General features: G+C 42.7%; 1 protein-coding gene across 3 annotated transcripts; it reads right to left on the reverse strand.

The window, feature by feature from the left end:
• Positions 1-1,074: 1,074 nt before the first annotated feature.
• Positions 1,075-23,512, reverse strand: LOC122404926 (chromatin-remodeling ATPase INO80). Of its 3 annotated transcripts, none has more exons than XM_043409319.1 (28): positions 23,377-23,512; positions 23,022-23,234; positions 22,618-22,777; positions 22,466-22,545; positions 22,179-22,390; positions 21,932-22,105; positions 21,571-21,867; positions 21,337-21,495; positions 21,096-21,265; positions 20,807-21,023; positions 20,638-20,725; positions 20,244-20,535; positions 19,973-20,175; positions 19,369-19,509; positions 19,175-19,296; positions 18,813-19,108; positions 18,458-18,737; positions 18,196-18,339; positions 17,868-18,123; positions 17,654-17,781; positions 17,488-17,582; positions 15,491-15,563; positions 13,866-14,024; positions 13,343-13,445; positions 11,370-11,482; positions 11,043-11,225; positions 10,432-10,789; positions 1,075-3,323 (listed from the first exon to the last, which is right to left on the reverse strand). In XM_043409319.1, the coding sequence occupies exons 3-28, from the start codon at positions 22,749-22,751 to the stop codon at positions 2,914-2,916; spliced, it is 4,887 nt and encodes a 1,628-aa protein (XP_043265254.1). In that variant the 5' UTR covers positions 22,752-22,777; positions 23,022-23,234; positions 23,377-23,512; the 3' UTR covers positions 1,075-2,913. The 3 variants fall into 3 exon arrangements, with proteins under 3 accessions (XP_043265254.1, XP_043265252.1, XP_043265253.1); XM_043409317.1 differs by having other exon boundaries at positions 13,337-13,445; XM_043409318.1 differs by lacking the exon at positions 23,022-23,234 and having other exon boundaries at positions 13,337-13,445; positions 23,377-23,489.
• Positions 23,513-24,104: the final 592 nt, after the last annotated feature.

Here is a 24,104-nt window from a genome sequence, read left to right on the forward strand (position 1 = left end):
AATTCTATTTTCATTACACAATTCTTGCAAAATATTAGACGATTGCATAATCGATTTACAAATGAAGTTCAATTGGTTAAATTTTATAGCATACAGTTTTATCGATCGATTATATGTATAGTCTCCATTTTTTTCGATAATTGTTTTCCAACGATTTACAAGTTTGTCGATTTCAATTTTGCCTAAATTTTTCGACAAAAAGAAAAATTTCAAATCGTTATGGAAAAATTATTTTCGATTGCGTGGGTCAATTACAATCAATTTTGGTCATTAAACCTTCCCTCGAAATCCTACCCACTTTCTAGAAAAAAATTCGAGAAGGTGTGAAAATTTTCGACAAAATTGAAAAGTTTCAAATCGTTCTGGAAAAATTATACTTAGTTACAGGGGTCAATTACTAGCATTTTTGGTGAATAAACATACCCCTGAAATCCTACCCATTTTCGAGAAAAAAATTCGAATAGGTACTGAAATTTTTAGGCGAAAAAGAGATATTTCAAATCGTTCTGAAAAAATTATTTCTAGGTTCAGAAAAACCTTCAATTCTGAAGAGCAAGTCAGGCAGGCTATCGAAGACTTCTTCCAGTCCAAACCAACCATATTTTACAAGGAAGGAATTGATAAACTGGAAGATGGGAGAAGGTTACAGATAATAGTGGTGAATGCATAATAAATTAATATAATTTTGTTCTTTAATGGGAGCAAAATAAATGTCTGATAAAAAAACGGAAGTTACTTGTGACTCGACCTAATAGTTAACAAGGTCGTGAATGGTGAACGCTGATACCTAGGCAGGAATAACTAGTATCAGGTTGACGCATCCATTATTCACAGTTGGTTCATTTACTTCGTTTACCTCGTTCGCGTTGACGTGTCGAGGCAAAAAGCTATCAACTGGACACTCGTGATTCCCGCGCCGCCACGCCAGGAATGCGAGGTGGAATACAAATGCAACGGCGTAGGAACGCCATAATTGGGAAAATGTTTTTTTTTTATACCAAGAACTAACTTTTTTTTTTTTAAAAAAATCTAAAGTCTATGAATTTTGTAGCATCATTGTTTAATTGTCTTGTATAATATTACGGATCTAGGACAATGGTAGTAAGAATAAAATTTCATACAATTGAACTGTACATTATTGATTGTACAACTAAAAAAAACTACAAATTTCATAACATCATTTTTTTTAGTCGCCTTGCATACTCTTAATAAACCTATAGTAATCGTAGTACGAATAGAATTCCGTGTAAATGAACTATATACCAGTGACTTTACGACAACCGAGGATCCGTGAATTCAATGGCATCGCGATGCAACCACTCTATAACCTTATTGTATTCGTTTCAGTTTCTTAAATGTACATGGAAATATTCATTGGTACATACTTCTTAGCGGAGTCATAAAATACACTTACACCAATTTTTTTTTTATCATCCTGTACAACGTTCTACACTCAACGCGGTACCAATAACACAACGCGAACGGATTGCAATCATTTCTTCGCTGGACAAATTTGAAGGCGATCGATGAGATTGAACATTTTCAGCGGCCATTTGTAAACGTTTATTGCTAATATAAATACCATTCTCTTGCGGAAAAAATAATATCGTCTAACCGAGCCTAATGACGGAACAGTGCTACAGCGACGACGAATCGTAAATACGTCGAGAGACATAGAGGGGAAACAGTTCAGAGGAGAGATAGATTAGTAACGAGAGCGAAAGAACGAACGAAGAACGGGATCAGGGGTAGTCCCCCTCTCCGGATGCTTCGTTTCGTCGAACGATCATCGTCCGTCCGCGATAAAAGGCGCCTCCGCTACCTTGGCCTCGTCGAGTCGCTCTGATGATCGTTCGTGTCTCGTCGCGTCGACCATCGAAGAGTTAACGGAGATAAAACTAGAAGAAATAAAACTATAGAAAGCTATTCTGACGGCGCTCCTCGCCATTTTGTTCGTATTCGTCCCGGAGGTCTTCGCTTAAACGCGGATCGTTCGACGTCCTTCGAGGATCTCTCGTTGGGGGGCGATCATTCTTGTCGGCTACCGTTTCCGTTTCCGTCGAATTTCGCTCCCTCTTCCCGATCCGGCGTGCTCGATCTTTCATTAAGTACCTAACAACGAGTGGCGTGATTCATTTGTACAAATTGTCTAGACGACTCCCGGCGGCGATCCCGCGAAATTCTCCTTAATCGATTAATCGCTTAAATACCGACCTTTGTACATATACTTTACACGCGAGAATCGTACGACGAGGTCTCAGGGGGACTGCGACACGAACCTCGAAACATGTTCATCGATCGAACCTCGAAACATGTTCATCGTTCCAACCTCGAAACATGTTCATCAATCGAACCTCGAAACATGTTCACTAATCGAACCTCGAAACATGTTCATCGATCGAACCTCGAAACATGCTCATCGTTCGAACCTCGAAACACGTTCGGTGCGACCGATCGAACTCGCGCGTAATTCTCCTAACGCGAGCCAGCCTCGACGAACGGTCCGCCGAGCCCTTGAAAAAGATCTGCATTGCACTATTTGAGCGTGAAACCGCCGCGCGCGACACCAACTGCTACGATGAATCGAGAGTCCAGAAAGTCCTTCGCTCGGAAGAGTGGAACAACCGATCCGCGCGCGCTATCGTCGGGGAAAGAAAGCAGAAAAAAAAAGTTCCCCCGACGAAGATCCTCGAGCCTGGGTCCATCGTCGGGTCCAGGGACGTAACTTCTCAAGCTTGGTCCTGGCAAGATCCAAAAATAATCAATCCTCGAACGGATCCTCCCAGGTTCTCGTCGTCTCGCCAAGAACGTCTCTTTAAAAAGTCGGCCAACAAAAGTCTCGATCTTGTTAAAAATTTAAAAAGCTCAGGAATCGCCTTCGAGGATCACCCGAAGGAATTCTCCCTCCGAAAGCTAGGAGGAGCCCCGTGGTTGCTGCTGTTGCTGTTGCGTGTAGAAGCCAAACGGTCTCGACTCGGCAGAAGTGGGGTAAGAGGTGGTCGTGTTCATGGACGAGGACGAGATCGAGGGACCGGACCCCGAGGGACGTTGGGCCGGGGACTTCTGTTGGTTCATGGTCGCGATCGTCTGCTGGGACCTAAGAGGCACCGGGAGCGGTCGTTGGACTTTCCTGCTATGATGGTGGCCGGATGTACGGTACCCTTGATGCCCCGGACCCGAGGGCCTGAGTCTCGGTCGTCCAGGACCTCTTCGAATCGTCGGTGGGCCTCCTCTGCCGGGCAGAGGCCCCAGGCTCCCCACTGGACCCAGAGGACCCACCGTGCTGGGTCCGTCGCCCTCTGCCGGACCTGACGTTCCTTGACCTGCAACGCGAAGCGTTGGCTCGTCAATCGCTATCGTCAGATGTTTGCCAACTAGAAGACGATAGTTAAAAAAATCTCAAGCATTTTATATCGAATACAGTGGAAAATGATTCGCCAAACGGTAGCGAGTATAACATTGTGACAATCCGAACGGAGAGAAATCGCGACAACCCCGACAGTAATTACTATACTTATCGTTTGTAATTTGTTTGACACAGTTTGCGTCCATAGGCCTCGGGCGGCATCACCCATATCCCAAGTTGATTGGCTTTCAACCGTTGCTTAAACGTTCCTCGAGATAAATGGAAAATTGCCAAAAAGAGCTTAAACGTATTGGACAGGTTACTGCATTTAATTACATATTAATTCCCCCATCGAAAACTCCAGGTACAAGTTTCTCCCGCTTGAACTGCGCCGTAGATTAAAAACAGTTACCACTACTAAAAAAGAAACATGCTAAATTTGAGGCGACAGTCGTTCGGTTGGCCGCCATGACAGCCACGCGTCAACCTAACCTACAAACACATTCCAGCAAAGCGACGATATCTCGTGAAACCGTAGTGATACGAAGTGCTATTAATAACTCTAAGCATTTTGTTATTAAGAATCGTTTGCGTCGGCGATCCGATCCACGTCCTCGTCTGCTTTTCTTGGCGCGCAGCTGCCGTGAAATCTTTCCGCGCATCGACGGAGCCAATCGCTACCGGCGCAAGAAAGTCGCCGTCGCGTCTCGCCGAGGGGACAACCGCGTGTCGTGAGGACACGAATGACGGGAGGTGCCCTAGAGCGTCGAATTTCGCGGGAAAGAGGACGACGGCCACGGGCCCCGTGTGCAACTTTTCGCGATTATAATGGCAGATGCAGGATACCGAAGGCCCTCCATTTAGCGGTGGAGTGGTCTGACCAGTTAATCGGTTATTCACCGGTACGCCGCGCGCCGTGGAACGAAGACAAACTCGGGGATCGTGCCACGGCATCTATTCGACTGATCGTAAGCGCAGGAGCCGGCCGCGAGGACGAGAGCCCGACGGCGGGAAGAGGGATGGGAGGGGGGGAGGGGCGGGAGGGGGACGATGGAAGGGGGGAAGAAGAATTTAATGAGATAGCGAGGGAGAAAAATTCTGGGCGGAGGTGGAGGTGGAGGAGGGTGAGTGACAGGGTCGGAGGTCAGTAGCCGAGCAAGGATGTACGAGAGAGGGCGTTCTATACCCGTCCTCGTTCGGCTAGTCGTTCCTTCCTTCCTTCGTTTCGTTCGTCCTTTTTCCCCCTTTTTCCCCCGTTCCTTGCGTCGTTCCGAGTCGTCGACATTCCTTGGCACGTTCTCGATCCTTTCAGTAGGCGCTCTTCAGCCACCTCTCGCGCAGGAACTCCTCGAGTGGCCACTCCGCGAACAAAGGCGCTGAAGAGGGTGGGAAAAGCTCGAGGAACGAACTTAACGTTTTTCGGGGGGAGGGGGGAGGGGTCGTTATGCGCTTTCGAAATTCTACGCGCGATTCCGACGCCCGGGATTCACGAGGAGCCGACGAAGGAGATTCTCGAGGCGTCGAAGAGAGCCACCGGAGGGGATGCCGAGAGGGTCCTTGGAGATCGAGTTGCCAGACGATTCGAAGATTGATCGAATTGCCGTGGTCGAACACCGACGGCGGATAAGCTTGCTGGACGATCTACTCGAGGCGTACTTTTCACGTTATAATGAATTAAGTCGCTGTTTTTCCAAATAGGAAAAAACATTACGCCAGATCTGGGTTATCTGCTGTATTTAACAAAAGCATGAATATTCGATGATTCGAGGATGTAGGGAATAGTCGTGTTGGGACTGGTTAATATGTTTCTAATCGCGTGTGGAAAATTAAACCTAGAGAGGTCAGGTGGCGCCACCAACGACGGCAATGATTACCATATGGTGACTTATGGAAAATCATTGTCGAAGTCGATTCATCTGCATAATTGTCATCATTCCTTACAGAAAAGTACTAAGCCACTGATACCAAATCGTATGGAATGCTATTATCGGAAATTATTAAATTATTAATATTCTTAAATAATCGAGATAACGTAGAATCATTTTCACAATCTTATAATTTTTGTCCACCGGTATACGTTTACCTAATTTACAAATAAAATAATTTCGTATATTAACATCTTTTTTCCCTTGTACGTAAGTTTTTAAACGGAAGAACATTTTGAGGTTACGGAATTTAAGAACCTACGCTTATACAGGGTGTTCGGCCACCCCTAGGAAAAATTTTAATGAGGGATTCTGGAGGCCAAAATAAGACGAAAATCAGGAATACCAAATTGTTGATGGAGGCTTCATTAAAAAGTTATTAACAATTAAATTCAAAAATTTCAAATCGTCCTGGAAAAATTATTTTCGGTTGCGGGGGGTCAATTACAATCATTTTTGGTGAATACACATACCTCCGAAATCCTATCCACTTTCGAGAAAAAAATTCGAGTAGATACTGACATTTTTAGACGAAATTAAAATATTTAAAATCATACTAAAAAAATTATATTTAGTTACAGGGGTCAATTACAATCACTTTTGATCATTACATGTACCCTCGAAATCCTACGCACTTTCGAGAAAAAAATTCGAGAAGGTGTGAAATTTTTCGACGGAAAAAAAAAATTGCAAATCGTTCTGGAAAAATTATTTTCGATTGTGGGGGTCAATTACAATCACTTTTGGTGAACAGACATACCCCCGAAATCCTGCGCATTTTCTAGAAAAAAATTCAAAACATGCAGACCTTTAAACGTTAATAACTTGTTAACAAAGCCTCCATCAACAAATTGGTATTCTTGATTTTCGTCTTATTTTAGCCTCTAGAATCCCTTATTAAAATTTTTCCTAGGGGTGGTCGAACACCCTGTACGATATTCTTTTTATAATTTTTCTCGAAGAACACATTGACAAATACTTGGTTCGAAAAAATCGTAAAAATTAATTTTGTACTACGCGTCGATAAATCGAAACTCGAGATAGCATCGGTTAAATATCGATAATGTCTTAAGAATATAGACCCCTCTCGACTGTTTACTCCCGTCGAATGCCGAAAAGCAAAGCTACTCCGGGCCGAATAATACGCGTGGAGCGTGCACAACCTGTTCCAGCAACACAACCTGGAAGAGGGAGGGAGGCACAACGTCGACGAAGGATCGATCCCTAATTGAATTAATATCCGTACGAACGAAACGAAGGGTGAAGATGATAGAGAGGAGGGTCGGGGGAGGGGAAGGAGGAGGAGGGGTCGGGGGGATTTGAAATATTTTCTCATCGAGGGGCACAGTCGCGATTCCCGTGAAAAGCACGCGTGGGTGAGATCCCCGCCGGGAGATACGAGGCCCGCCGGACGCACAAAGAGGGTCTTCTGCGAGCAAAGTTTCGAGGTATATGTATACATATATACAGCTGGAAGGGGCGAATGGAACGCGAGGATCCGCGGAATGCCGACCGTCCAGCCAGCAATATCCTTGCCCCGTCCTATCTTCCCGCATTATCCTGCCGTATCTCTGGCCGAGCAACAGCCGAACTCTCCTCCCATCCCCCCGCCCGCCGCTCCTAACCCGCTTCGTACCCCCCACCCACTGCCCCTTGACTCCCCGGACCGCGGTGCTTTCGTCCTTTGGCAGCCTAGCGGCAGCTTTCACGGCGCTCCGAGGCGCTCTCCCGCCTGGGGGCACCCTGGAACCCCGAGAAAATTATTGCATTCTAAAGAGCGGGACAATGAAATAGTTTCGGCGCCCCCAAAGGGCCCCGTCCCCCTTTGCAGCCTCCAACGATCCGCTAGGTCGACCAAAGCAATGAATCGCCTGATTTGTTATCGTAATAACGGGGATTATGGACCGAGAGCCACGGTAGTCGAGACGGCGGGCTGTTTTATCGGCCACGAGTCACGAGCAGATAACGGATGTTTTTATAAATCGTTGATCGTTCGGTGGTCGCGCGGGTGACACACTCGCTCGGTCGGTTTATTTACTCTGCTTATTTATCGCGACCGTTTAGATACGATGCAACGAAGATGGAGGAGACAGACGCGACACGGCGCGACATCTGTAATTGGAATGCCGCAACGCAACGTTCGAGCGCTCGCAGTGACACGTGTGTTGTGATTCTCGATGTCACAACATCGAATGTCGCGACCTTTCGTGTCGCACGGAAACGGACCTTTGGGGTCGTCGCGGGACTGGAAACTCGCGAGCATAACTTTGCGACCACTCGAACTGTTCGGAATTGCTTTCCGTTTCGCGACACGAAAATATGACGGAAGGGGAGTGAGATGACACGGCGCGGTACGATCAGGCACAGCGTGTATCGACGGAATCCCAACCACCCCCTATTAACCGCTACGTTCCTTCCGGGATCACGGAGAAATTATGCAAACAATACGAAAATACACCGCACTGTCTCGACGAGGGAACGTCGCGGGCTCGAGATATCCGAAAATATTGAAACATCATGTTCATGTTCCTAACGCAAAACTATCTTTTCTGTTCGTGAAGAATTTTTATTCGTCACTAGAGAATAAAATTTGAAGATACTTGAAAGAGTGAAAAAGAACTTGAGTCGCGTTTACCTAGATGGCTGAAACATCGCACGGTGGCGCGATAACGAAGTGATAGTCGCGAGGCGGAGAAGGGGGGAGGGGGGGCCAAGCGGAGAAGGGTGAGCGAGTTCCAAAAACCTAAGAAGAGCATCATCGATCGCAGCTGTCGCGTTCGCTCCGCACCTGCTATTGTCCGCTTGCCTTCCAGTCGACGACAAGCACGGAGAGAGAGGACGACCCCTTTTTCCTTTCCTTTTCCGTATATGTGGCACGGAGAAGAAGATCGTCGCGCCGCGAGGCGCACGTCTGCCCGCGTAAACTGCCCGGTCCACGCGCCGTTGCGTGTGGCCACCTACTTGTTTTCGTGCGCCACGCTCTCGTCCGGGCGTCGCCCGTATTTTCCTTCGTTTTTTCACCGCTCTCCCCCTATCGCGTCGCGTACCACCGCGACACAATGCTTTCGCGTTGCAACGCATACTGGGCCACACGAGACCCCCAAAGAACCGATCAACGATGAGCACGCTTATTTTCTTAAATTACGAATATCAAATTCTAGACATCCGAAAGTGTCTATCCCAAACAACATGAATCAGTGTCAGTAGGCACGTGAGTATAATTTCAGATGTCACCACTAGCGGGGGACACCTACCACGATAAGCTTGCAGCGCAACGAACGAAGAACGCGACTGCTTTCGTCTATTTACACGATTTCCCGCTAACCTAAAATGAAATTTCGCGCGGGATTTGAACGTTGGCGCGATAACGTTCCGAGAATTCCACCGTTTTCGTTAGATTTACTCGATTGCATTTCTCGCGCCTGTAGCAAATCGTTTCGTGAAATCCACTGATTCGACGGAGTCGTAACGTTCAGCGGTAAAATTGATAACTGTCACATACGAGAGGTTAGAAAAGGCATTCTGCTTTTTTACCTACTTTACCGATCGATAATTTTCAATGTTCCAAGACGACGCGGGATCTGATAGACGACGGGCGCCCGCGACGCTCCGGGGGCAGGGCACGGGCTCGCGACGCGCCGGAACGGTGACTCACGAAACTCGGAGGGGGTGGGCGTACCTCGAAGGGTGAATCCCCCGTACCCTCTGGAAGCTGGCCAACTGTTCCCCGTTGGCACTTGCGCGCACATGTGCCCGCGAGGGAATTTCGTCGGACTCTCGCTGTCAGCTTAGGGATCCAAGGACCACGAGGGACATTTCTCCTTTTTGCGCGGCGAAATCCCATGAGAACCCGACCAGTCGGCGCTACACTAACAAAATGGCGGTAAAGGAAGGGGGGGTGAGGGGGGGACTGTCTATGAAAGAGTCAGTCGGGGATTAACGGGCGTATCGATTCGAGGGGTGCGTCACGAAAAGTCATTTTCATCGTCTAGGGGCATTTTGAGTTCGCCCCCTTCTTCTTAATGCACCGACCCCCCTCGAGTAAGTTTCCACTAATCCTCCCTGAGCTGCCCGTTCGTTTCGCGGCGATTCAAGCGAGAATTTCGAGTGAGAATTTTCGACTACGGCGCAGATGGAGCGCTCGAAACGAAAGCATTCGTGAGATAATTAAAGTAGGGGGTGGGTAACGAAATCCTCTTTCCACGATTTAATCGCTGATATCGAAGTTTCGCTTAATTGAATCCTGCTATTCGGGCAAGTTTCTTTGATCGTGATTAGCATCTTGGATTTTTTGTAAATTTTTGTTACCAAATATTACGAAATTTTCTCGAGAGTTTCTGTTCAAAACGGACCAGAATTTTCCATCTTTCCATTTTTTTTTTTTTTTAACCGGAAAACTGACTGCTTGCTGTCGCGCGAATCAACGAAGCGGAACTTGAAGATCTAGGATCGTAGGCGATAATATTTTCCAAGCACCGCGTGCCGAGCATTACGATCACTCGGAACAGTTATGCAGATCTATTACCACAATAACGCGAGCATAAAGTATTGCCTGTAATCTGAATAATCCATAAAAACTGATGCGGTTAATTATTCATGTTAATCGCGGCAACAACGAATAATAAACGAACGCATGAAATATTTATGTCCCCGTTCGCGAACCGAACTCTCGAACGTCACGGTACTGGGGCGCGTTCCGTGCAAAACGGACATTGAAATATTCATCGAACGAACGTTCCTCGATTCCGCACGACAGCTATTCGCGATTCCATATCAGATACGATCTGATCAGATGGATATAATTTATTTATCTCTTTCTGATCGTCCTTGCTGCGTTACCGTGGAGTGGCGTGTTGTATCGAACCACCCGGTATGCCGATGTTTACCGCGACCGGGGTCGACAGTACCCGGACTCCTCAGCCAATTTTCTTAAATAACAAATTACCAACATGCCATCCTCTTTGATTGAGTTTGAGTTCTGTTTGATACAACTATGCATCAGACACTGATCTAGCTTAGAGAGCCAAGCCTGAAAGCCTCTGATGACACCTCCAGAGTGTTATTAGATTCAGAACGACCCCTTTTCTTGAGATAGGGTCTACGTTATTAGCACAACAGCAATGGATACCAATTTCCAGGAGAAACAAATCCAACACTCACCGTGTTGTTGTGTTTGCTCGCTGGCTGCGCTGCTATTGTTGGGAGACAAAGATGCTGGGGACTGAGGATCGCTTCCAGCCATGCTCTTAGATGGCGGATGGAGCAACAGTAGGCCTCTGCCTTTCCCTCCCACGGGACCTCCTCTGCGGGAGCCACGAGGCCTGCCACGTTTGCTGGTACCACGTATCGTGGGCCTCATTCGAACGGTGGTCCCACCGCCATAAGGGACGTGGTGATCCAGACGACTGATCTTGCAGGGTTCTCCAAACTGGCCCACTCGTAATTGTCGAGCGTCGACGACGGAGCCTCCCACTGGGCCGTCCACGTCGACGACCAGGCCGTCATTACTGGTCTCGTCCTGAAAGTATAGTTATTGATAAATTAAATCAACGATTTTTTAAATAAGAAGTTAACAGTCTGACGCTTTTTGCGTTCCTTCAACGATACATATTCTTTTCTTAACATGTTATTTTTACTATTGGTCGAGTGCCGGCCACCGGTGACCCCCACGGCAGTCAACGTGTTAATTTCAATAATATAGTATTTGCAATGCCACCACCCACAATATTACAATTGCGTCAAATGCCACTTTGAGTAAAAGAAGTACAAACCTCAGACTTGGCGGGACTGGTTGGTACACTATAATCGTCCGCTGTGTCGAGTATCTGTTGATGATTGTTGACAAAATGCGACTGAACACTGCCACCGGTTTGATTGCTGTCGTTGGAGTTGGATTGAGCGTCGCCAATTTTGTCGCCATTTGCATCGGACAGGCAAGGTCTCTTGGCGTCGCCCTGAAAGGAAAGTGAAAATAGTTGAATGGTCAGATAAGTTTTACATAATATAGAAGTAAAAATAAACCAATAACGGAGAATCCAAAGAATAAGAATGAACGAGAGAGTCGGGACCGATAGCGGCTCTAAGGGCGTCGGGCTCACCTTGACCGGAAGCGCGGTTAACTTCCTCTTCCGGTCCCTCTCCTTGTGATATAGGTTCGACTCGAGCCGTGCATCCTCCGCGTGCTGCTTTCTCTCCTCGCTCCGTTGGCTATCTGAAATATACGGACACGGGCCTTGTACATACGGGGACGTTCGTTGCTTCTCTTCTTATTATTATTCGTTATTAGGGCATTAGCATAACCTAACGAGCATAATGTAATTGCATCCACGCTCTCCCCTCCCCCTTCATCGACCCTTCGCCGAACCCCTTCGTCACGTGTCCCCATCGTTCTATCGCGCTAGAGCGCCACGCCGAGCGGAAATGGCGAGAACCAAGTTGCTTTGCATCTCGCCGTTTACGTTTCGAACTTTCTTCGTGGGATTGAAGGATACACAAAATTAATTTACGATTTCAAAGCTTCAGCGTGGTTAACATCGAAGATGGCTATGGTTTAATATATTCTTATTACTATAACGTCACTATTATGGGAGACAAAGATTGTGGGTTTCTTTGGAAGCAATTTCTTTATTAGTGACGCTTTTGGCGGTAACACGGCCAACTTTGTTGCGATATAGTTCGCATTCTTGGCACTAGACAGCGCCACCAACTTTTTTATGATATACAGGGTGTTCGGCCACCCGTGGGAAAGATTTTAATGAGGGTTTCTAGAGTCAAAATCAAGAATACCAATTTGTTGATGGAGGCTTCGTTAAAAAGTTATTAACAAATTAAATTCAACAATTATAAATCGTTCTGGAAAAATTATTTTCGGTTGTGGGGGAGAGTTACAATCATTTTTGGTCATTACAATTATTCCCGAAATCCTACGCACTTTCGAGAAAAAAATTCGAGTAGGTGGACAAATTTTTCGACAAAATTAAAAAATTTCAAATCGTTTTGGAAAAATTATTTTCGGTTGCGGGGGTCAATTACAATCATTTTTGGTCATTACAATTACTCCCCGAAATCCTACGCACTTTCGAGGAAAAAATTCCCGAAATTACCGAAAATCTAATTAGGTGCCTAAATTTTTCGACGAAAAGAAAAAATTTCAAATCGTTCTGGGAAAATTATTTTCGGTTGCGGGGGTCAATTACAATAATTTTTGGTGAATAGACATACCCCCGAAATCCTACCCACTTTCTAGAAAAAAATTCGTAAAGGTGTGAAATTTTTCGACGGAAAAAAAAAATTTCAAATCGTTTTGGAAAAATTATTTTCGGTTGCGGGGATCAATTACAATAATTTTTGGTGAATAGACATAACCCCGAAATCTTACGTAGTTTCGTGAAAAAAATTCAGTACTGGTGGAACTTTAAACGTTAATAACTTTTTAACAAAGCCTCCATCAACAAATTGGTATTCTTGATTTTGGTCAGTGTATTTCGTTAATAATTCAAAAACGAAGCCCCATCCGACATTTTTGCAAAGGAAATTGTAATTCAGAATCGTCTCTGCTACCCCACATTTTCGGTTCTTACACTATTTACGGCACACCCTGTATATTGAATCTGCCCTGCTTACATTGTGATTCGACCACGATAAGTATTGAGCGACCCACGATAAATTTCAAACGAGCAAATGAACAAAAATTACTACAAAAATATGTTTCACACCTTAACCATAAGTCATGCTTGACGCGGGAATATACTGGTTATTAACACTTTAATGGCCGCACGTATCATGCGAAGACCGTTGTTCGTCACTACTGATATTGTAGACCAAAGTGAGATACATGAAGATGCTAGGAATTCTAAATGTAACCTCAACAAACGTAATAAGTTGAATGTATAATGCCTGAATGGTGGCTGATAGATCACGCACACGTGACATTGGCCGACGTCTGCTAGCTCGCAAAGTCACGTATACGTGACAGCGGCCGTCAAAGTGTTAATTAAAAATTTCCACGTTCGCGATTTCTAAGTACTATTAATTTCATGCAATTCATATAAAAATTTATTCTTACGCTCACATTTTGCTTCAATTTCTTCGTCATCCAGCAAGAGGGAAACAACTTCTTTGGGCTTCAGAGTGTCCGGCTTAAAGTTTCCACCGCTGATCACCATACGTTGTATCTAAAGAAATTGACGTTCAAATGCATTAAGGGAAACTCGTGTGTGCAATTCACACGAACCTTGAGTGAATACATTCGAGAAATTAAATATCTATTAACCTCGATCGTGAGGGCAGTACGAAAACGAGAATAAGAAATAATTTACAAAATAAATCCATCAACAATAAATTCTGCAATTATCACTTGTTCCATAAAAGTTTGATGACCAATTGTGAACCTATCTAACATTCATCTCACAAAATTATTATCGTTATATTTTTAACAAGTTTCTGTGGAAGATCTTCACTAAAAGCTGATGCACCAAACGAACAAATACTCGTTCCTGCATTGCTCTGAAAACCAATAAGCATTGCCTTTACCTTCCTGAACATATTGGCTCAAGATTCATACGTTGTTACTTGAACCTAAATAAAAAAATAACCTCGCTTTTTTCACGAGCACGTTGTAATATTCTTTCCTCGATGGTGCCCTTGCAAATTAGTCTGTACACCGTCACCTGTTTCGTTTGTCCTAACCTATGAGCGCGATCCATAGCCTGCTGATCCACGGTAGGGTTCCAATCGCTGTCGTAGAAGATCACCTGCGAACGACATAAGTTCCGAGCATTAAACGCTGAGAATTCAATTTCCGGTCGTAACGGATCTTGGAAAGCTAGGTTACCGACGAGAATAAAATCGTTTGCTTTGCAAGCTGGGGCGAGTCAACATTCGGGGCTCGGATATCTATCGCGTGACGCTGCAAATAGGGACAGTTCTCTCTCCACTCGATATTCGAACGAGGGCATATGCAAATGCATTCAGCGACGCATACCTGCAGCCCACATTCGTGCACAACAGAATGCAGTTTCGGCAATGCAGGGCGAACGACCCTGGCCAAAAAATCTTATCGATTATGTCATTAATTTCTGATCCCATTCTGTCCGTTTCGCCAGCGCAATTTCTTTCGTACGACAACAGGCTTGCGGTGCAAGAAGCCTGATTATACAGGGTGTTCCTGGCAATTGGGAATTATAACCCAGCTTAACACTAGAACTACCTAACCAGTCAAAATTCGTAATTTCTAATAAAACTTATTCAACTGAATTTTTGAAAGTTTACTGTAATTTTCTAGAAGAAAATGAATGTACATTTATTTCCATTGCATCATATATTTTTTTATGTATCTATCGTTTTAATTTCTTTGGTACAAATAAATTCTCTATAATTGTTGGTAGCTCTGGTGTTAAAACGTACATTATTTAACATGTTCTATTACACCAGTGTTAAGTTTTCTTTTCACAGATGCACCAGTGTAGTTAAAAGTAAATTTTTAAATTAGACAGATCTTTTAGGAAACATTTGACAAGTTATGATGGATTGACTGGTTCGATAATCAGTGTTGCATTGCATCATTGTAAATGAGTCATGTAATTGTTTTGCCAAGTAGATTAATATTAGATAGCAATATGCTCAAATAATATAGTATTATATACTATAAATACTATTTTTTAGGTCTTAGTTTTTTGGTTCTTCTTCTTAAGATCAAAGAATTGCTTTCAAGTTATGCGATACAGGACTTATAGTTTCTGGTTTCTGGTTCCTTTTTTTATCTTCAAAAAGTATCGTACAAAATGATACTTTATCAGGCACAAGTTCATGGCTTATTAAATCAATGACTCCTGTCTCTGTCGTTCCCAAGACAGATGGAACCTTGATTCCTTGCGCCATGTCTTCTCTAAATTCTTCTTCATCTCTTTTAAATTAACCAAAAACTGTTATCTAGACTGTGACCCTTTGAATCCAGAGAAATCTGACAAAAACAAATTCATGAATAAACCTTTTCTGGATTCAAGGGATTAATCGCTTTAAACGATTTCTTTATTAATTGGCAGATGTTGAAGGATCGTCAGAATTTTGATATGTCTATTTCTAGATCCATTGTTCCTGGTCAGTGGTAATTGTCACCAGTTTGGGGTACTCGTCCGGGAATTGAGGGTCCAGTGCGACCGGACAGCTCGTGCAGCGAAATCCTAAGCGAATACGTACAAGCGAGGGTACGATTACTGACCGTGTCTGCGGCGGTGAGGTTTATTCCCAGGCCTCCGGCTCGGGTGCTCAGCAGAAATACGAATATGTCCGCCCTGAAACATGAAACAGTCGCTGGAGATTCAACGGACCCGGCACGCGCGGTGTTTTGTATGTAAATTAATTCGGAATGCCGGCCAGAGCGCACTTAGAGGATTTCCAGTGCGAAACGTGGGCCGAATGGACGATATCGCGGGGCAAGATTTCGACGATACGGTTACCTCTTGCCCGGGACCTGACAGGTGAGTTTGGAAGGCTGTAATCGACAGTGATGGGGCTGATACGATTAACAGTCGATGATACACTATTGCCTCGCTTATTGCATCTATGTGCGTTAGGGATACTGGCGACGGTACAAACCCTACCATAGATCCAGAAGCCTCGTTTGGAGGCGTCAAAATGTATACATACAGGGTGTCCCGACAACCATGGGAAAAATTTTAACGGGGGATTCTGGCGGACAAAATAGGTCGATAATCAAGAATACCAATTTGTTGATGGAGGCTTCGTTAAAAAGTTATTAAAGATTAAAGTTTTGTCAGTAATGAATTTTTTTCTCGAAAATGCGCAGGATTTCGGGGGTATGTCTGATCACCAAAAATGATTGTATTTGGCCCCAGAACCTAGAAATAATTTTTCCAAAACGATTTGAAATTTTTTTTCTCCGTCGAAAAATTTCACACATTCTGGAATTTTTTTCTCGAAACTGCGTAAGATTTCGGGGGTATATCTATTCACCAAAAATGATTGTAATTGACCCCCGTAACCGAAAATAATTTTTCCAGAACGATTCGAAATTTTTGTTTTTCGTCGAAAAATTTAGGCACTTACTTTAGACTTTCGGTAAAGGAATTTTTTTCTCGAAAGTGCGTAGGATTTCGAGGGTATGTGTAATGACCAAAAATGATTGTAATCGACCCCTGTAACTAAATATAATTTTTTTAGTATAATTCGAAATTTTTTAATTTCGTCTAAAAATTTCAATACCTTCTCGAATTTTTTTCTAGAAACTGGGTAGGATTTCGGGGGTATATCTATTCACCAAAAATGATTGCAATTGACCCCCGCAACCGAAAATAATTTTTCCAGAACGATTTGAAATTGTTAACCTTAATTGTTAATAACTTTTTAAGGAAGCCTCCATCAACAAATTGGTATTCTTCACTTTCGTCTTATTTTGGCCCCTAGAATCCTCTATTAAAATTTTTCCCACGGTTGATTGAACACCCTGTATAATGTTTGTCGACCTTTCTTTGCACGATTTGAAATTTTGATAATTCTTTACATTAGGATCTTCCATTGACAATATAAATGATTTTTATACATATTCCTATCCAAAATATAGATTTCTCATTTTATTTGTACGAATAATTGAACTAAGCATAGAGTAATTTTATTTTTCGTTTTATATAATCTGATTGTTGTCCTATTTAAAATGAAATGTTCCCCAGACCCGCCTGTTATGTATAGAAAATTATCGTTCATCGACGGAATAAAAAAATCAAGCAGATAATGAAGCTGTTAGATTTGTTTTAGTGTTTGGTGAATGGAAAGTGGCGGCCAAGGTACGTTGGAGCATAATGGCACGGCTGAAAGATGACGGCCGCCCGTTATTAGAATCATGTATTCATGGCGGGTAGCCGAAGCCGCAGCTGTCTATAAGACGGGGACGATTCGCCAATTAATTCGCGTGTTAGTTATGCGCGAGCGAGCCAAGGAACGACATGCTAAGAGGCCACTCTTTAGACATGCAACACGATCCGAAGCCGATACATATTCTAAACAGTGTCGGCGAAGTATCCATTCGGTTTATTAACGATCTATTCTCATTAAAGGAGTAGACCACGCTCGTTTAGATGGGCAGATATTTAAATGTTCAGCCGGTGGACGGTTACCCGTGAAATATTTACCCATTACGACGAAACGATTCAAAAATTCGTCGAAAAAAAAAGAAATAAAACACAACACCATAAGATTTACCTTTTCTGGAAATCCGCGACCATGTCTCGTCGGTCAGAGATTTTTGACGAGCCGTCTAGTCTCATGAAAGTGTGCTTCCTATGGTACATATATTCCTGTAACAAAAGCAAGATATATAGAATCTTGCAACAATCGTGTCGCGTGTGTGTAAACTAGCTTAGAGTACCTCCAATAGATCGATCATTTTCGTCATTTGGGAATAAATAAGAACACGGTGACCCTGTTCCTTCAAACGGCGCAGAAGACTGTCCAATACAGAAAGTTTCCCTGCGTCTGTCACCAAAGTTTGCTTGTCTATAACAATTTCAAAGGGAAGACTTTATAAATTCCAACAAACTATTCGATTATGTTTTAATACACGATTTTGAAGAACTGCTTGCCTGGTACAATGATGTTGGACCACCCGTTAATGGGCGTGCACGCGGACAGTCCACCCTGGGTTTGAACAGTAAACGTTAGAGGAGACTGTGTTAAATGAGGGCTAGAGTTCTCTTGTAACGACGTAGCAGAAAGAGCTTGTTCGCAACCGAGCCAGAGGAGCCTTTGTCCAAACTTTCCGCCGCATTCCTCGTGCCTCCTCCACGCACACGCTGCAGAACTACTACTAACATACAGTTTTCGAGGACTAGCTTGCACCTGAAACGAATCTTTCGTTCATTCCTACGACCATTGTTACGCGATCCTATCGCTGCATATTGCTCAAACAACCTTGGGATAAGTATCGCAGATGAAGAATGGAATGGTGGTCTGTTGACAGTGTCTCAATATCGGTGGTCGCGGAAGGTGAAGATGTTCCGGTAGCAAGGTCACCTTTGACTCCTCTTGTTCCGCTTTGGTACACGGGAGTATTCTCTGCAAATGGAAACAGAAGGTACTTTAATAACTGGACCTCTCAAACAGACACAAGGAACAACGTGTGGATGATTAATTTGAACTTTTTTAGGAAAATAAACGTGTGAACATTCTCGACCTTCATCGACTGAATCGTCTTTTTGCTGCTGCGTAGAATTCGGTGAGCAACGGTCTCCGGCATCGAGTGAACGACGTGTGTCATGTGCGTATATACAGGATCGCCATCGACAATTTTCTTCGTGAATATCAAGTCACGCATCGTTCGTGATGAGCAGTCGAACTTCCTGGGTAGAAGAAGTATCTGATTTCTGGGGATTTCCGTTCTCTCGTCGGCGTTCCAATCCTCCCAATAACGTGTCATTTTTATCCTCCTTTCCATCACGGTTGCAAGGCACAACCTGTACAAGCATAATGTAATATATAGTGTCCTGACTGATCACACGTGATACGTTTGACCATAACAGTTGTTATACCTGAATAAAATACCAACGATAAACGCTTTGTTCATTTCCATCGGGGACAAGTTAATGAATCTACTGAACGAGAAGGGATTTCGGGAGAATCTTCCGCTGCCATCGTGAAGCGCCCGGTGCACGTATTCCGTAGCAAATATGAAGAACTTATTATACAAGAAGTGATCTTTGGATGGCAACGAGAGGTGCAACAGTCCCTCTGTGTACAACAACGCGGGCATTTCGTACAGTTCCGTGTGCATGAAGAGTGGTGATCTCGCGTCTCTTCGCTCAAACAGTTCTGGATGATTGCAAACCTGTAATTGACATCCTCTATATTATTTGCATCATTGTTTATTTAAAACTTATTAGACAGATCATACCTTTCGGAATTGCATGACTAGATTCATAAGATTTGACGTGAAATTTTTGTCGTTGGTAGCAGTATCCCCACCACCAACTGTGTAATGTAGCAGGTCTTCTATTCTGATCTTTTTCTTCAATGCTGAACAAAAAAAAAGCATTATTGTATTAACATCAGAGAAACGTCACGAAATTGACGATTGGGACAGTTTACCTGAATAAAGTAACTTTTGTCGTGTTGTAAGGGGGCAGTACACCATAACTTCTATCTTATCGGACAGTTCATTCTCCACATCCTTCTTTATTCTCCGCAACATGAAGGGTTTCAAGATCATGTGCAGTCTCGATAAATGCTCTGAATGGAAAACACAATTTTCATGTGAAACTTGCAGCTATTGAGATGTTAAGTATCATTGATAATATGTTGAGAATGTATAAGATCTATTATAGGAAATTATTATATAAGAAAAAATAAAAAAACTGTAAAATAAAATATTTTCCTTCCACGTTTAGTTCTTGAGAAACTCGAGTTTTTATTTGCCTCGGCATTTTGGACTTTTCTTCCGCTAAAAACAACACAAGTTGTTTACAGTTGGAGTATTAAAAAACTCTATTAATCAGTATACAGAATTAATTGTACATCCAACAACTTAAACAATCAAAACACATTGGCGAATGTACGTGTATCCATGATTACCAGCCAGAAATAATAGGTCAAAATATCGAGATTAATATAAAATAATATGTAAGTTTAAATATCATATTTTCACTCTCACTATTGAAAATTACTCGAGCTTCAGTATGATAAAAATTCTTACTCTCATCGATCCCCGTTTTATTTTCAGCATGGCTCTCGATGTCTTTGGAAAACCATTCGTTGAACTCGTCGTGAGAATCGAACAAAGTGGGCATTATGAAATGCAACAACGCCCACAATTCCGCCATGCTGTTTTGAATGGGTGTTCCGCTGAGTAGCAATCTATTGCGACAACTGAATCCAAGCAACAGTTTCCACCTCATACTGCAAAGGGGAGGTATTTAAATATCACTCATTCGCAACGAAGTCGAGAGGAACAAACGATCACCAACCTGCTGGTGCTTTTTATAGCTTGCGCTTCATCCAAGATCATGTACTGCCATTTTATTCTGTTGAAGTACTTGTAATCGGTAATGACTAATTGGTAACTGGTTATCACTACGTGAAAGGAAGCTTCTTTCGTGTGCAAGTCTTTAGTGTCCCAGAACTGTCTCAATATTTTTCGTTCCTGCGGGTTTCCCCAATATGGGACCACTTTAAACATTGGTACGAATCGTGCCATTTCCTGTTGCCAATTGTGCAACGTCGAAGCCGGCGATATGATCAAAAATGGCCCCCACACAGCTTCAAAAAATAAATAAAAACTTTAGTGTTGTTATTCGAGTGAATCTTTGTTTAACTAATTTCTTATTTATATCATAAAGGAACTATCGTCGAATAACTTACAGTATCTTTCAGCAACGTGACAGAGAAACGCTATAGATTGTACAGTTTTTCCCAGACCCATTTCATCCGCCAAAATTCCACTAATTCCCTAAAAAAAAAATAGCAAAAATATTTTAACACACGTTTGTTCCGTGTAAATACATCTATTTTGTATTACAACAGAACGAACCTGATCATATAAATTTGCTAACCAATTCATCCCTTTTAACTGATAACCTTTGAGGTTCCCCTTAAATATCGAAGGTTGAGGGTGCTCCAAATTTTCTGGAGTATCGCTGAGGCGTAATTCTTGAGACGCTGCCGCAGTGTCGAATTGTTTTGCCCTGGCCCTTTCGTTATCAAACGCTTCGGTGGCATTTCTTTTTGCCTTTTGCTTCATAATTTCGCTATATTTATGTAAATAAGGGGCAACGTTATATTTCATCAGGATGCAAGCAGATTACTGTTAAATACTTTACCTGTCGTAATCATCGATTCCAAGGAGCCTCGGATTTTTCTCTTCGTCCAATTGATTCAAAATTCGCAGCTGTTCTTCGGGAGATGCTTTCCCTAATTTCCGGGACATAAAGTGAGCGTATAGTTCGGTCTGTGTGATAAGAAAGTTCAGTTTCCTCTGTTGTCGTTTTGCCTAAATAATAAAGAAGAAATGCATTTCTGACACTGTAAAAAAAAAAATGTTAAATATAGAACATCAATTACCTCGATTAGTTCTACGTCCATCTTTCTTTGTTCTTCGGCTTCTTTTTCTAATCTTCTCCTCGTTTCACGTTCCACGCGATCGTAACGTTTCCAGTAAGATTGCATTTCCCGTGTGAGACGCTTTGCTCGCCATATAGTCTCTTTCATGTTCTTTTGCGACTATAAAATCAACGTAAATGCACAATTCTTTGAATCCGTGAATATCGATAGTTATACATATAGGGCAGTACTCACTTGCATAGCCTTTTGCCGCCAATATTTCATACAGTGTTGAGCTACTTTTTTACAACTAATTAACATTTCCTTATGATTATTGGTTTTTGCTCTTTGTACTTTTCCCAATTCTTTCTTGGACATCATTACCCAAATCTTTCTTCTTCTCATGGCCATCACTTCTGGACTTTTGTTATTATGCTTTTTTCTGCCACGCTGGCGGGGCTGATGACGCATTATTGCTTCCAATTCGGCTTCATCTAATTCTTCCTCTCTAGGCATTGTACGGTCCCATTCTTCATCTGGGTATTCCCCTTCCTAAAAAATCGTGTATAAAATTATCTATAATGAAAAGTACTAAACCAGTTTCCAATTCACATACAGGGTAATCCTCGGATGGTCTATGACGAGGAATCTTTTCCTTTTTTATCTTCATGACCTTTTTGTCTGGTTTCTTTTCCTTCTTCTTTTTATTCCCGACTATCAATTTCTGGTGTTCTAAAAATCTATCGTAATTCGACAATAAACCAGCGCTATAATACTGGTACTGTATATTCTGAAAATAAGAATTTTACGTTACTGATTGACATTATGCGTGTTACCAATTTCACGCGAATCTCTCAACTCACTTCCGGTTTCTGATAGAAACGACCTTGGTACTTTTTCCTAAGTATGTGAAATTTTAACATTTCCTTAAAATCCTCTTCCGTCACGGGACTGTCCGTGTCAGATCCCGACGCTGAGCTATCGGACGAGTCGCTCAATAAAATGTCTTGCAACCAACGACGTTCCTCTCCCATGCTCGACATATTATAGAGCCTCAATTTGTTAATTCTTTCCTCTGTAACATCAACAATCATTATGCATTTACGTAGCGGCAAATAATATATTTAAAAAATCAAAACAAATTACGCACCTTCCTTTCGAATCAGCACATTGTCCAAATAATTATCGGATCCCTCAGAAGATTCAGACGATACAGATTTATCATCTTCGCTGGAAAAATTAAAAAAACAATAAAATCTATGATTACCTCTGAATGCTACAATTGAAGATAAAAAAAGCTACCTAGGCGGATCTTGGAACAGTTCGTCGACCTGCCTCAAGAAGGGCTGTACATTGAGGCTGCGCTCCAATCTTTGCAGATGCAAAGGAGCAGCCATTTCTGCTTCCAACCTCATTGTGCGTGCTCTATCTGTCATTACCAGGTTATAGAAAATTCAACGACCTACAATAAAAAATATACGCCGTAAGTGACACCAACACGTTAAAACCATCGTCGACGTTAAAATAACAACCGTCGCTGTATCCCTTTACATTGTAACGTACAAAACATTTCTAACGTATAATGAGAAACTGTTAAACGACCCAAGCTTTATCAATTAAATTGCACGAATAAGTTCGTTTTAAAATAACAATCGGCTGACCAGTTGTCAGGGAAACAAAATACTTTATCTGCAGTGCGTACGAACCTAATAGGAACCTGTGATTATTTGACATTTCATTAAATATGTTAACTGACTCAGATGATACAGGTTACACGGACGACAGGAAATTTTTTACGTAATTCGTACATAGCGTGTAGCAAACTAAAAAACGTCTATCTTGCAGTTTGTATTTGCGAAGCATATAGGATTCTGCTCCTTATTGCATTGTCACAATGCTAGATTGTTTTGTCGTGTTTCCTGTAACGGGCAATACATGTTAAAGGCGTGTAACCGCCGTATGGAATCGTGTGTAACCAATTACATTATATAAGGTGAATGACACGACGGATCGAGCTTGTGCGGTTATAATTTCGCAAAATATTCGATAGTTTTCGATCACCTTCGGTTTGGTTAGAAGTAGCCCCACTTATTTAGCACGTAAAATAGGGTCGACCGCGAGAAAATGATTCCCTTTGTTCACATCGAAAATGGGTATATCGGTCGGAGGGAAATACATAGTAGAAAGAAGCCTAGAGAACGCAGACATTTGGCGTGCCATAAAACCAGGGCAGGGATAGGGCATATTGTTGGCCACCATTTTTGTTTTCAATAGGTGGCGCCAGCGTAGCCGATGTATAGGCGATCTACGGCTTTACCAACGTTTATTGCCGATGAAGTAATTTTATTGTTTGTTTCGATTTCATGCAATATAATACGATGATTCATGAACGTAAGATCTCGAACAGGCTCGATCTTAACTAAACGTTGCGTTACGATTTTCGTGTCAAGATACGCCGCTTTGTGATTACTAATTCCAGAGTAAATTTTAGAGATAAATAAACCCACACACTTTATTTACACGATAACGAATTCGTAAAATCATTTTCAATTTTACACAATGTCTTACATAATGCCTGGATCGCGCTAAAATGAAGATGGATTTTTCAGATGTGCTGATTAAACTTGGAATAACGGTAACGGAGCGTGTCGATAGTTAGAACATAACTATGCTTCAAACTTGCCGCTCAATACCGTAGCGTGCACTTATCTCGAACCCAAATAATAGAATGCACGCGTTTACGATTACCCACCAGTATAATCAGAATAATGAACAATTACGATAAGATT

Source organism: Colletes gigas, unplaced genomic scaffold (genome assembly GCF_013123115.1).
Source record: "Colletes gigas isolate AHSC1104 unplaced genomic scaffold, ASM1312311v1 Colletes_gigas_Sc00003, whole genome shotgun sequence".
In the NCBI taxonomy this organism is placed as follows: domain Eukaryota; kingdom Metazoa; phylum Arthropoda; class Insecta; order Hymenoptera; family Colletidae; genus Colletes; species Colletes gigas.

Bases quoted from the DNA above. Each gene is read 5' to 3' on its own strand.
- LOC122404926 (XM_043409317.1), bottom strand. From the start codon at position 22,751: ATGACAGATAGAGCACGCACAATGAGGTTGGAAGCAGAAATGGCTGCT. The intron at 22,106-22,178 runs GTGAGTTGAGAG...TCTTATTTTCAG, and splicing joins GTTTCTATCAGAAACCGGAA to AATATACAGTACCAGTATTA. The intron at 19,297-19,368 runs GTAAACTGTCCC...TTTTTTGTTCAG, and splicing joins ACAAAAGTTACTTTATTCAG to CATTGAAGAAAAAGATCAGA.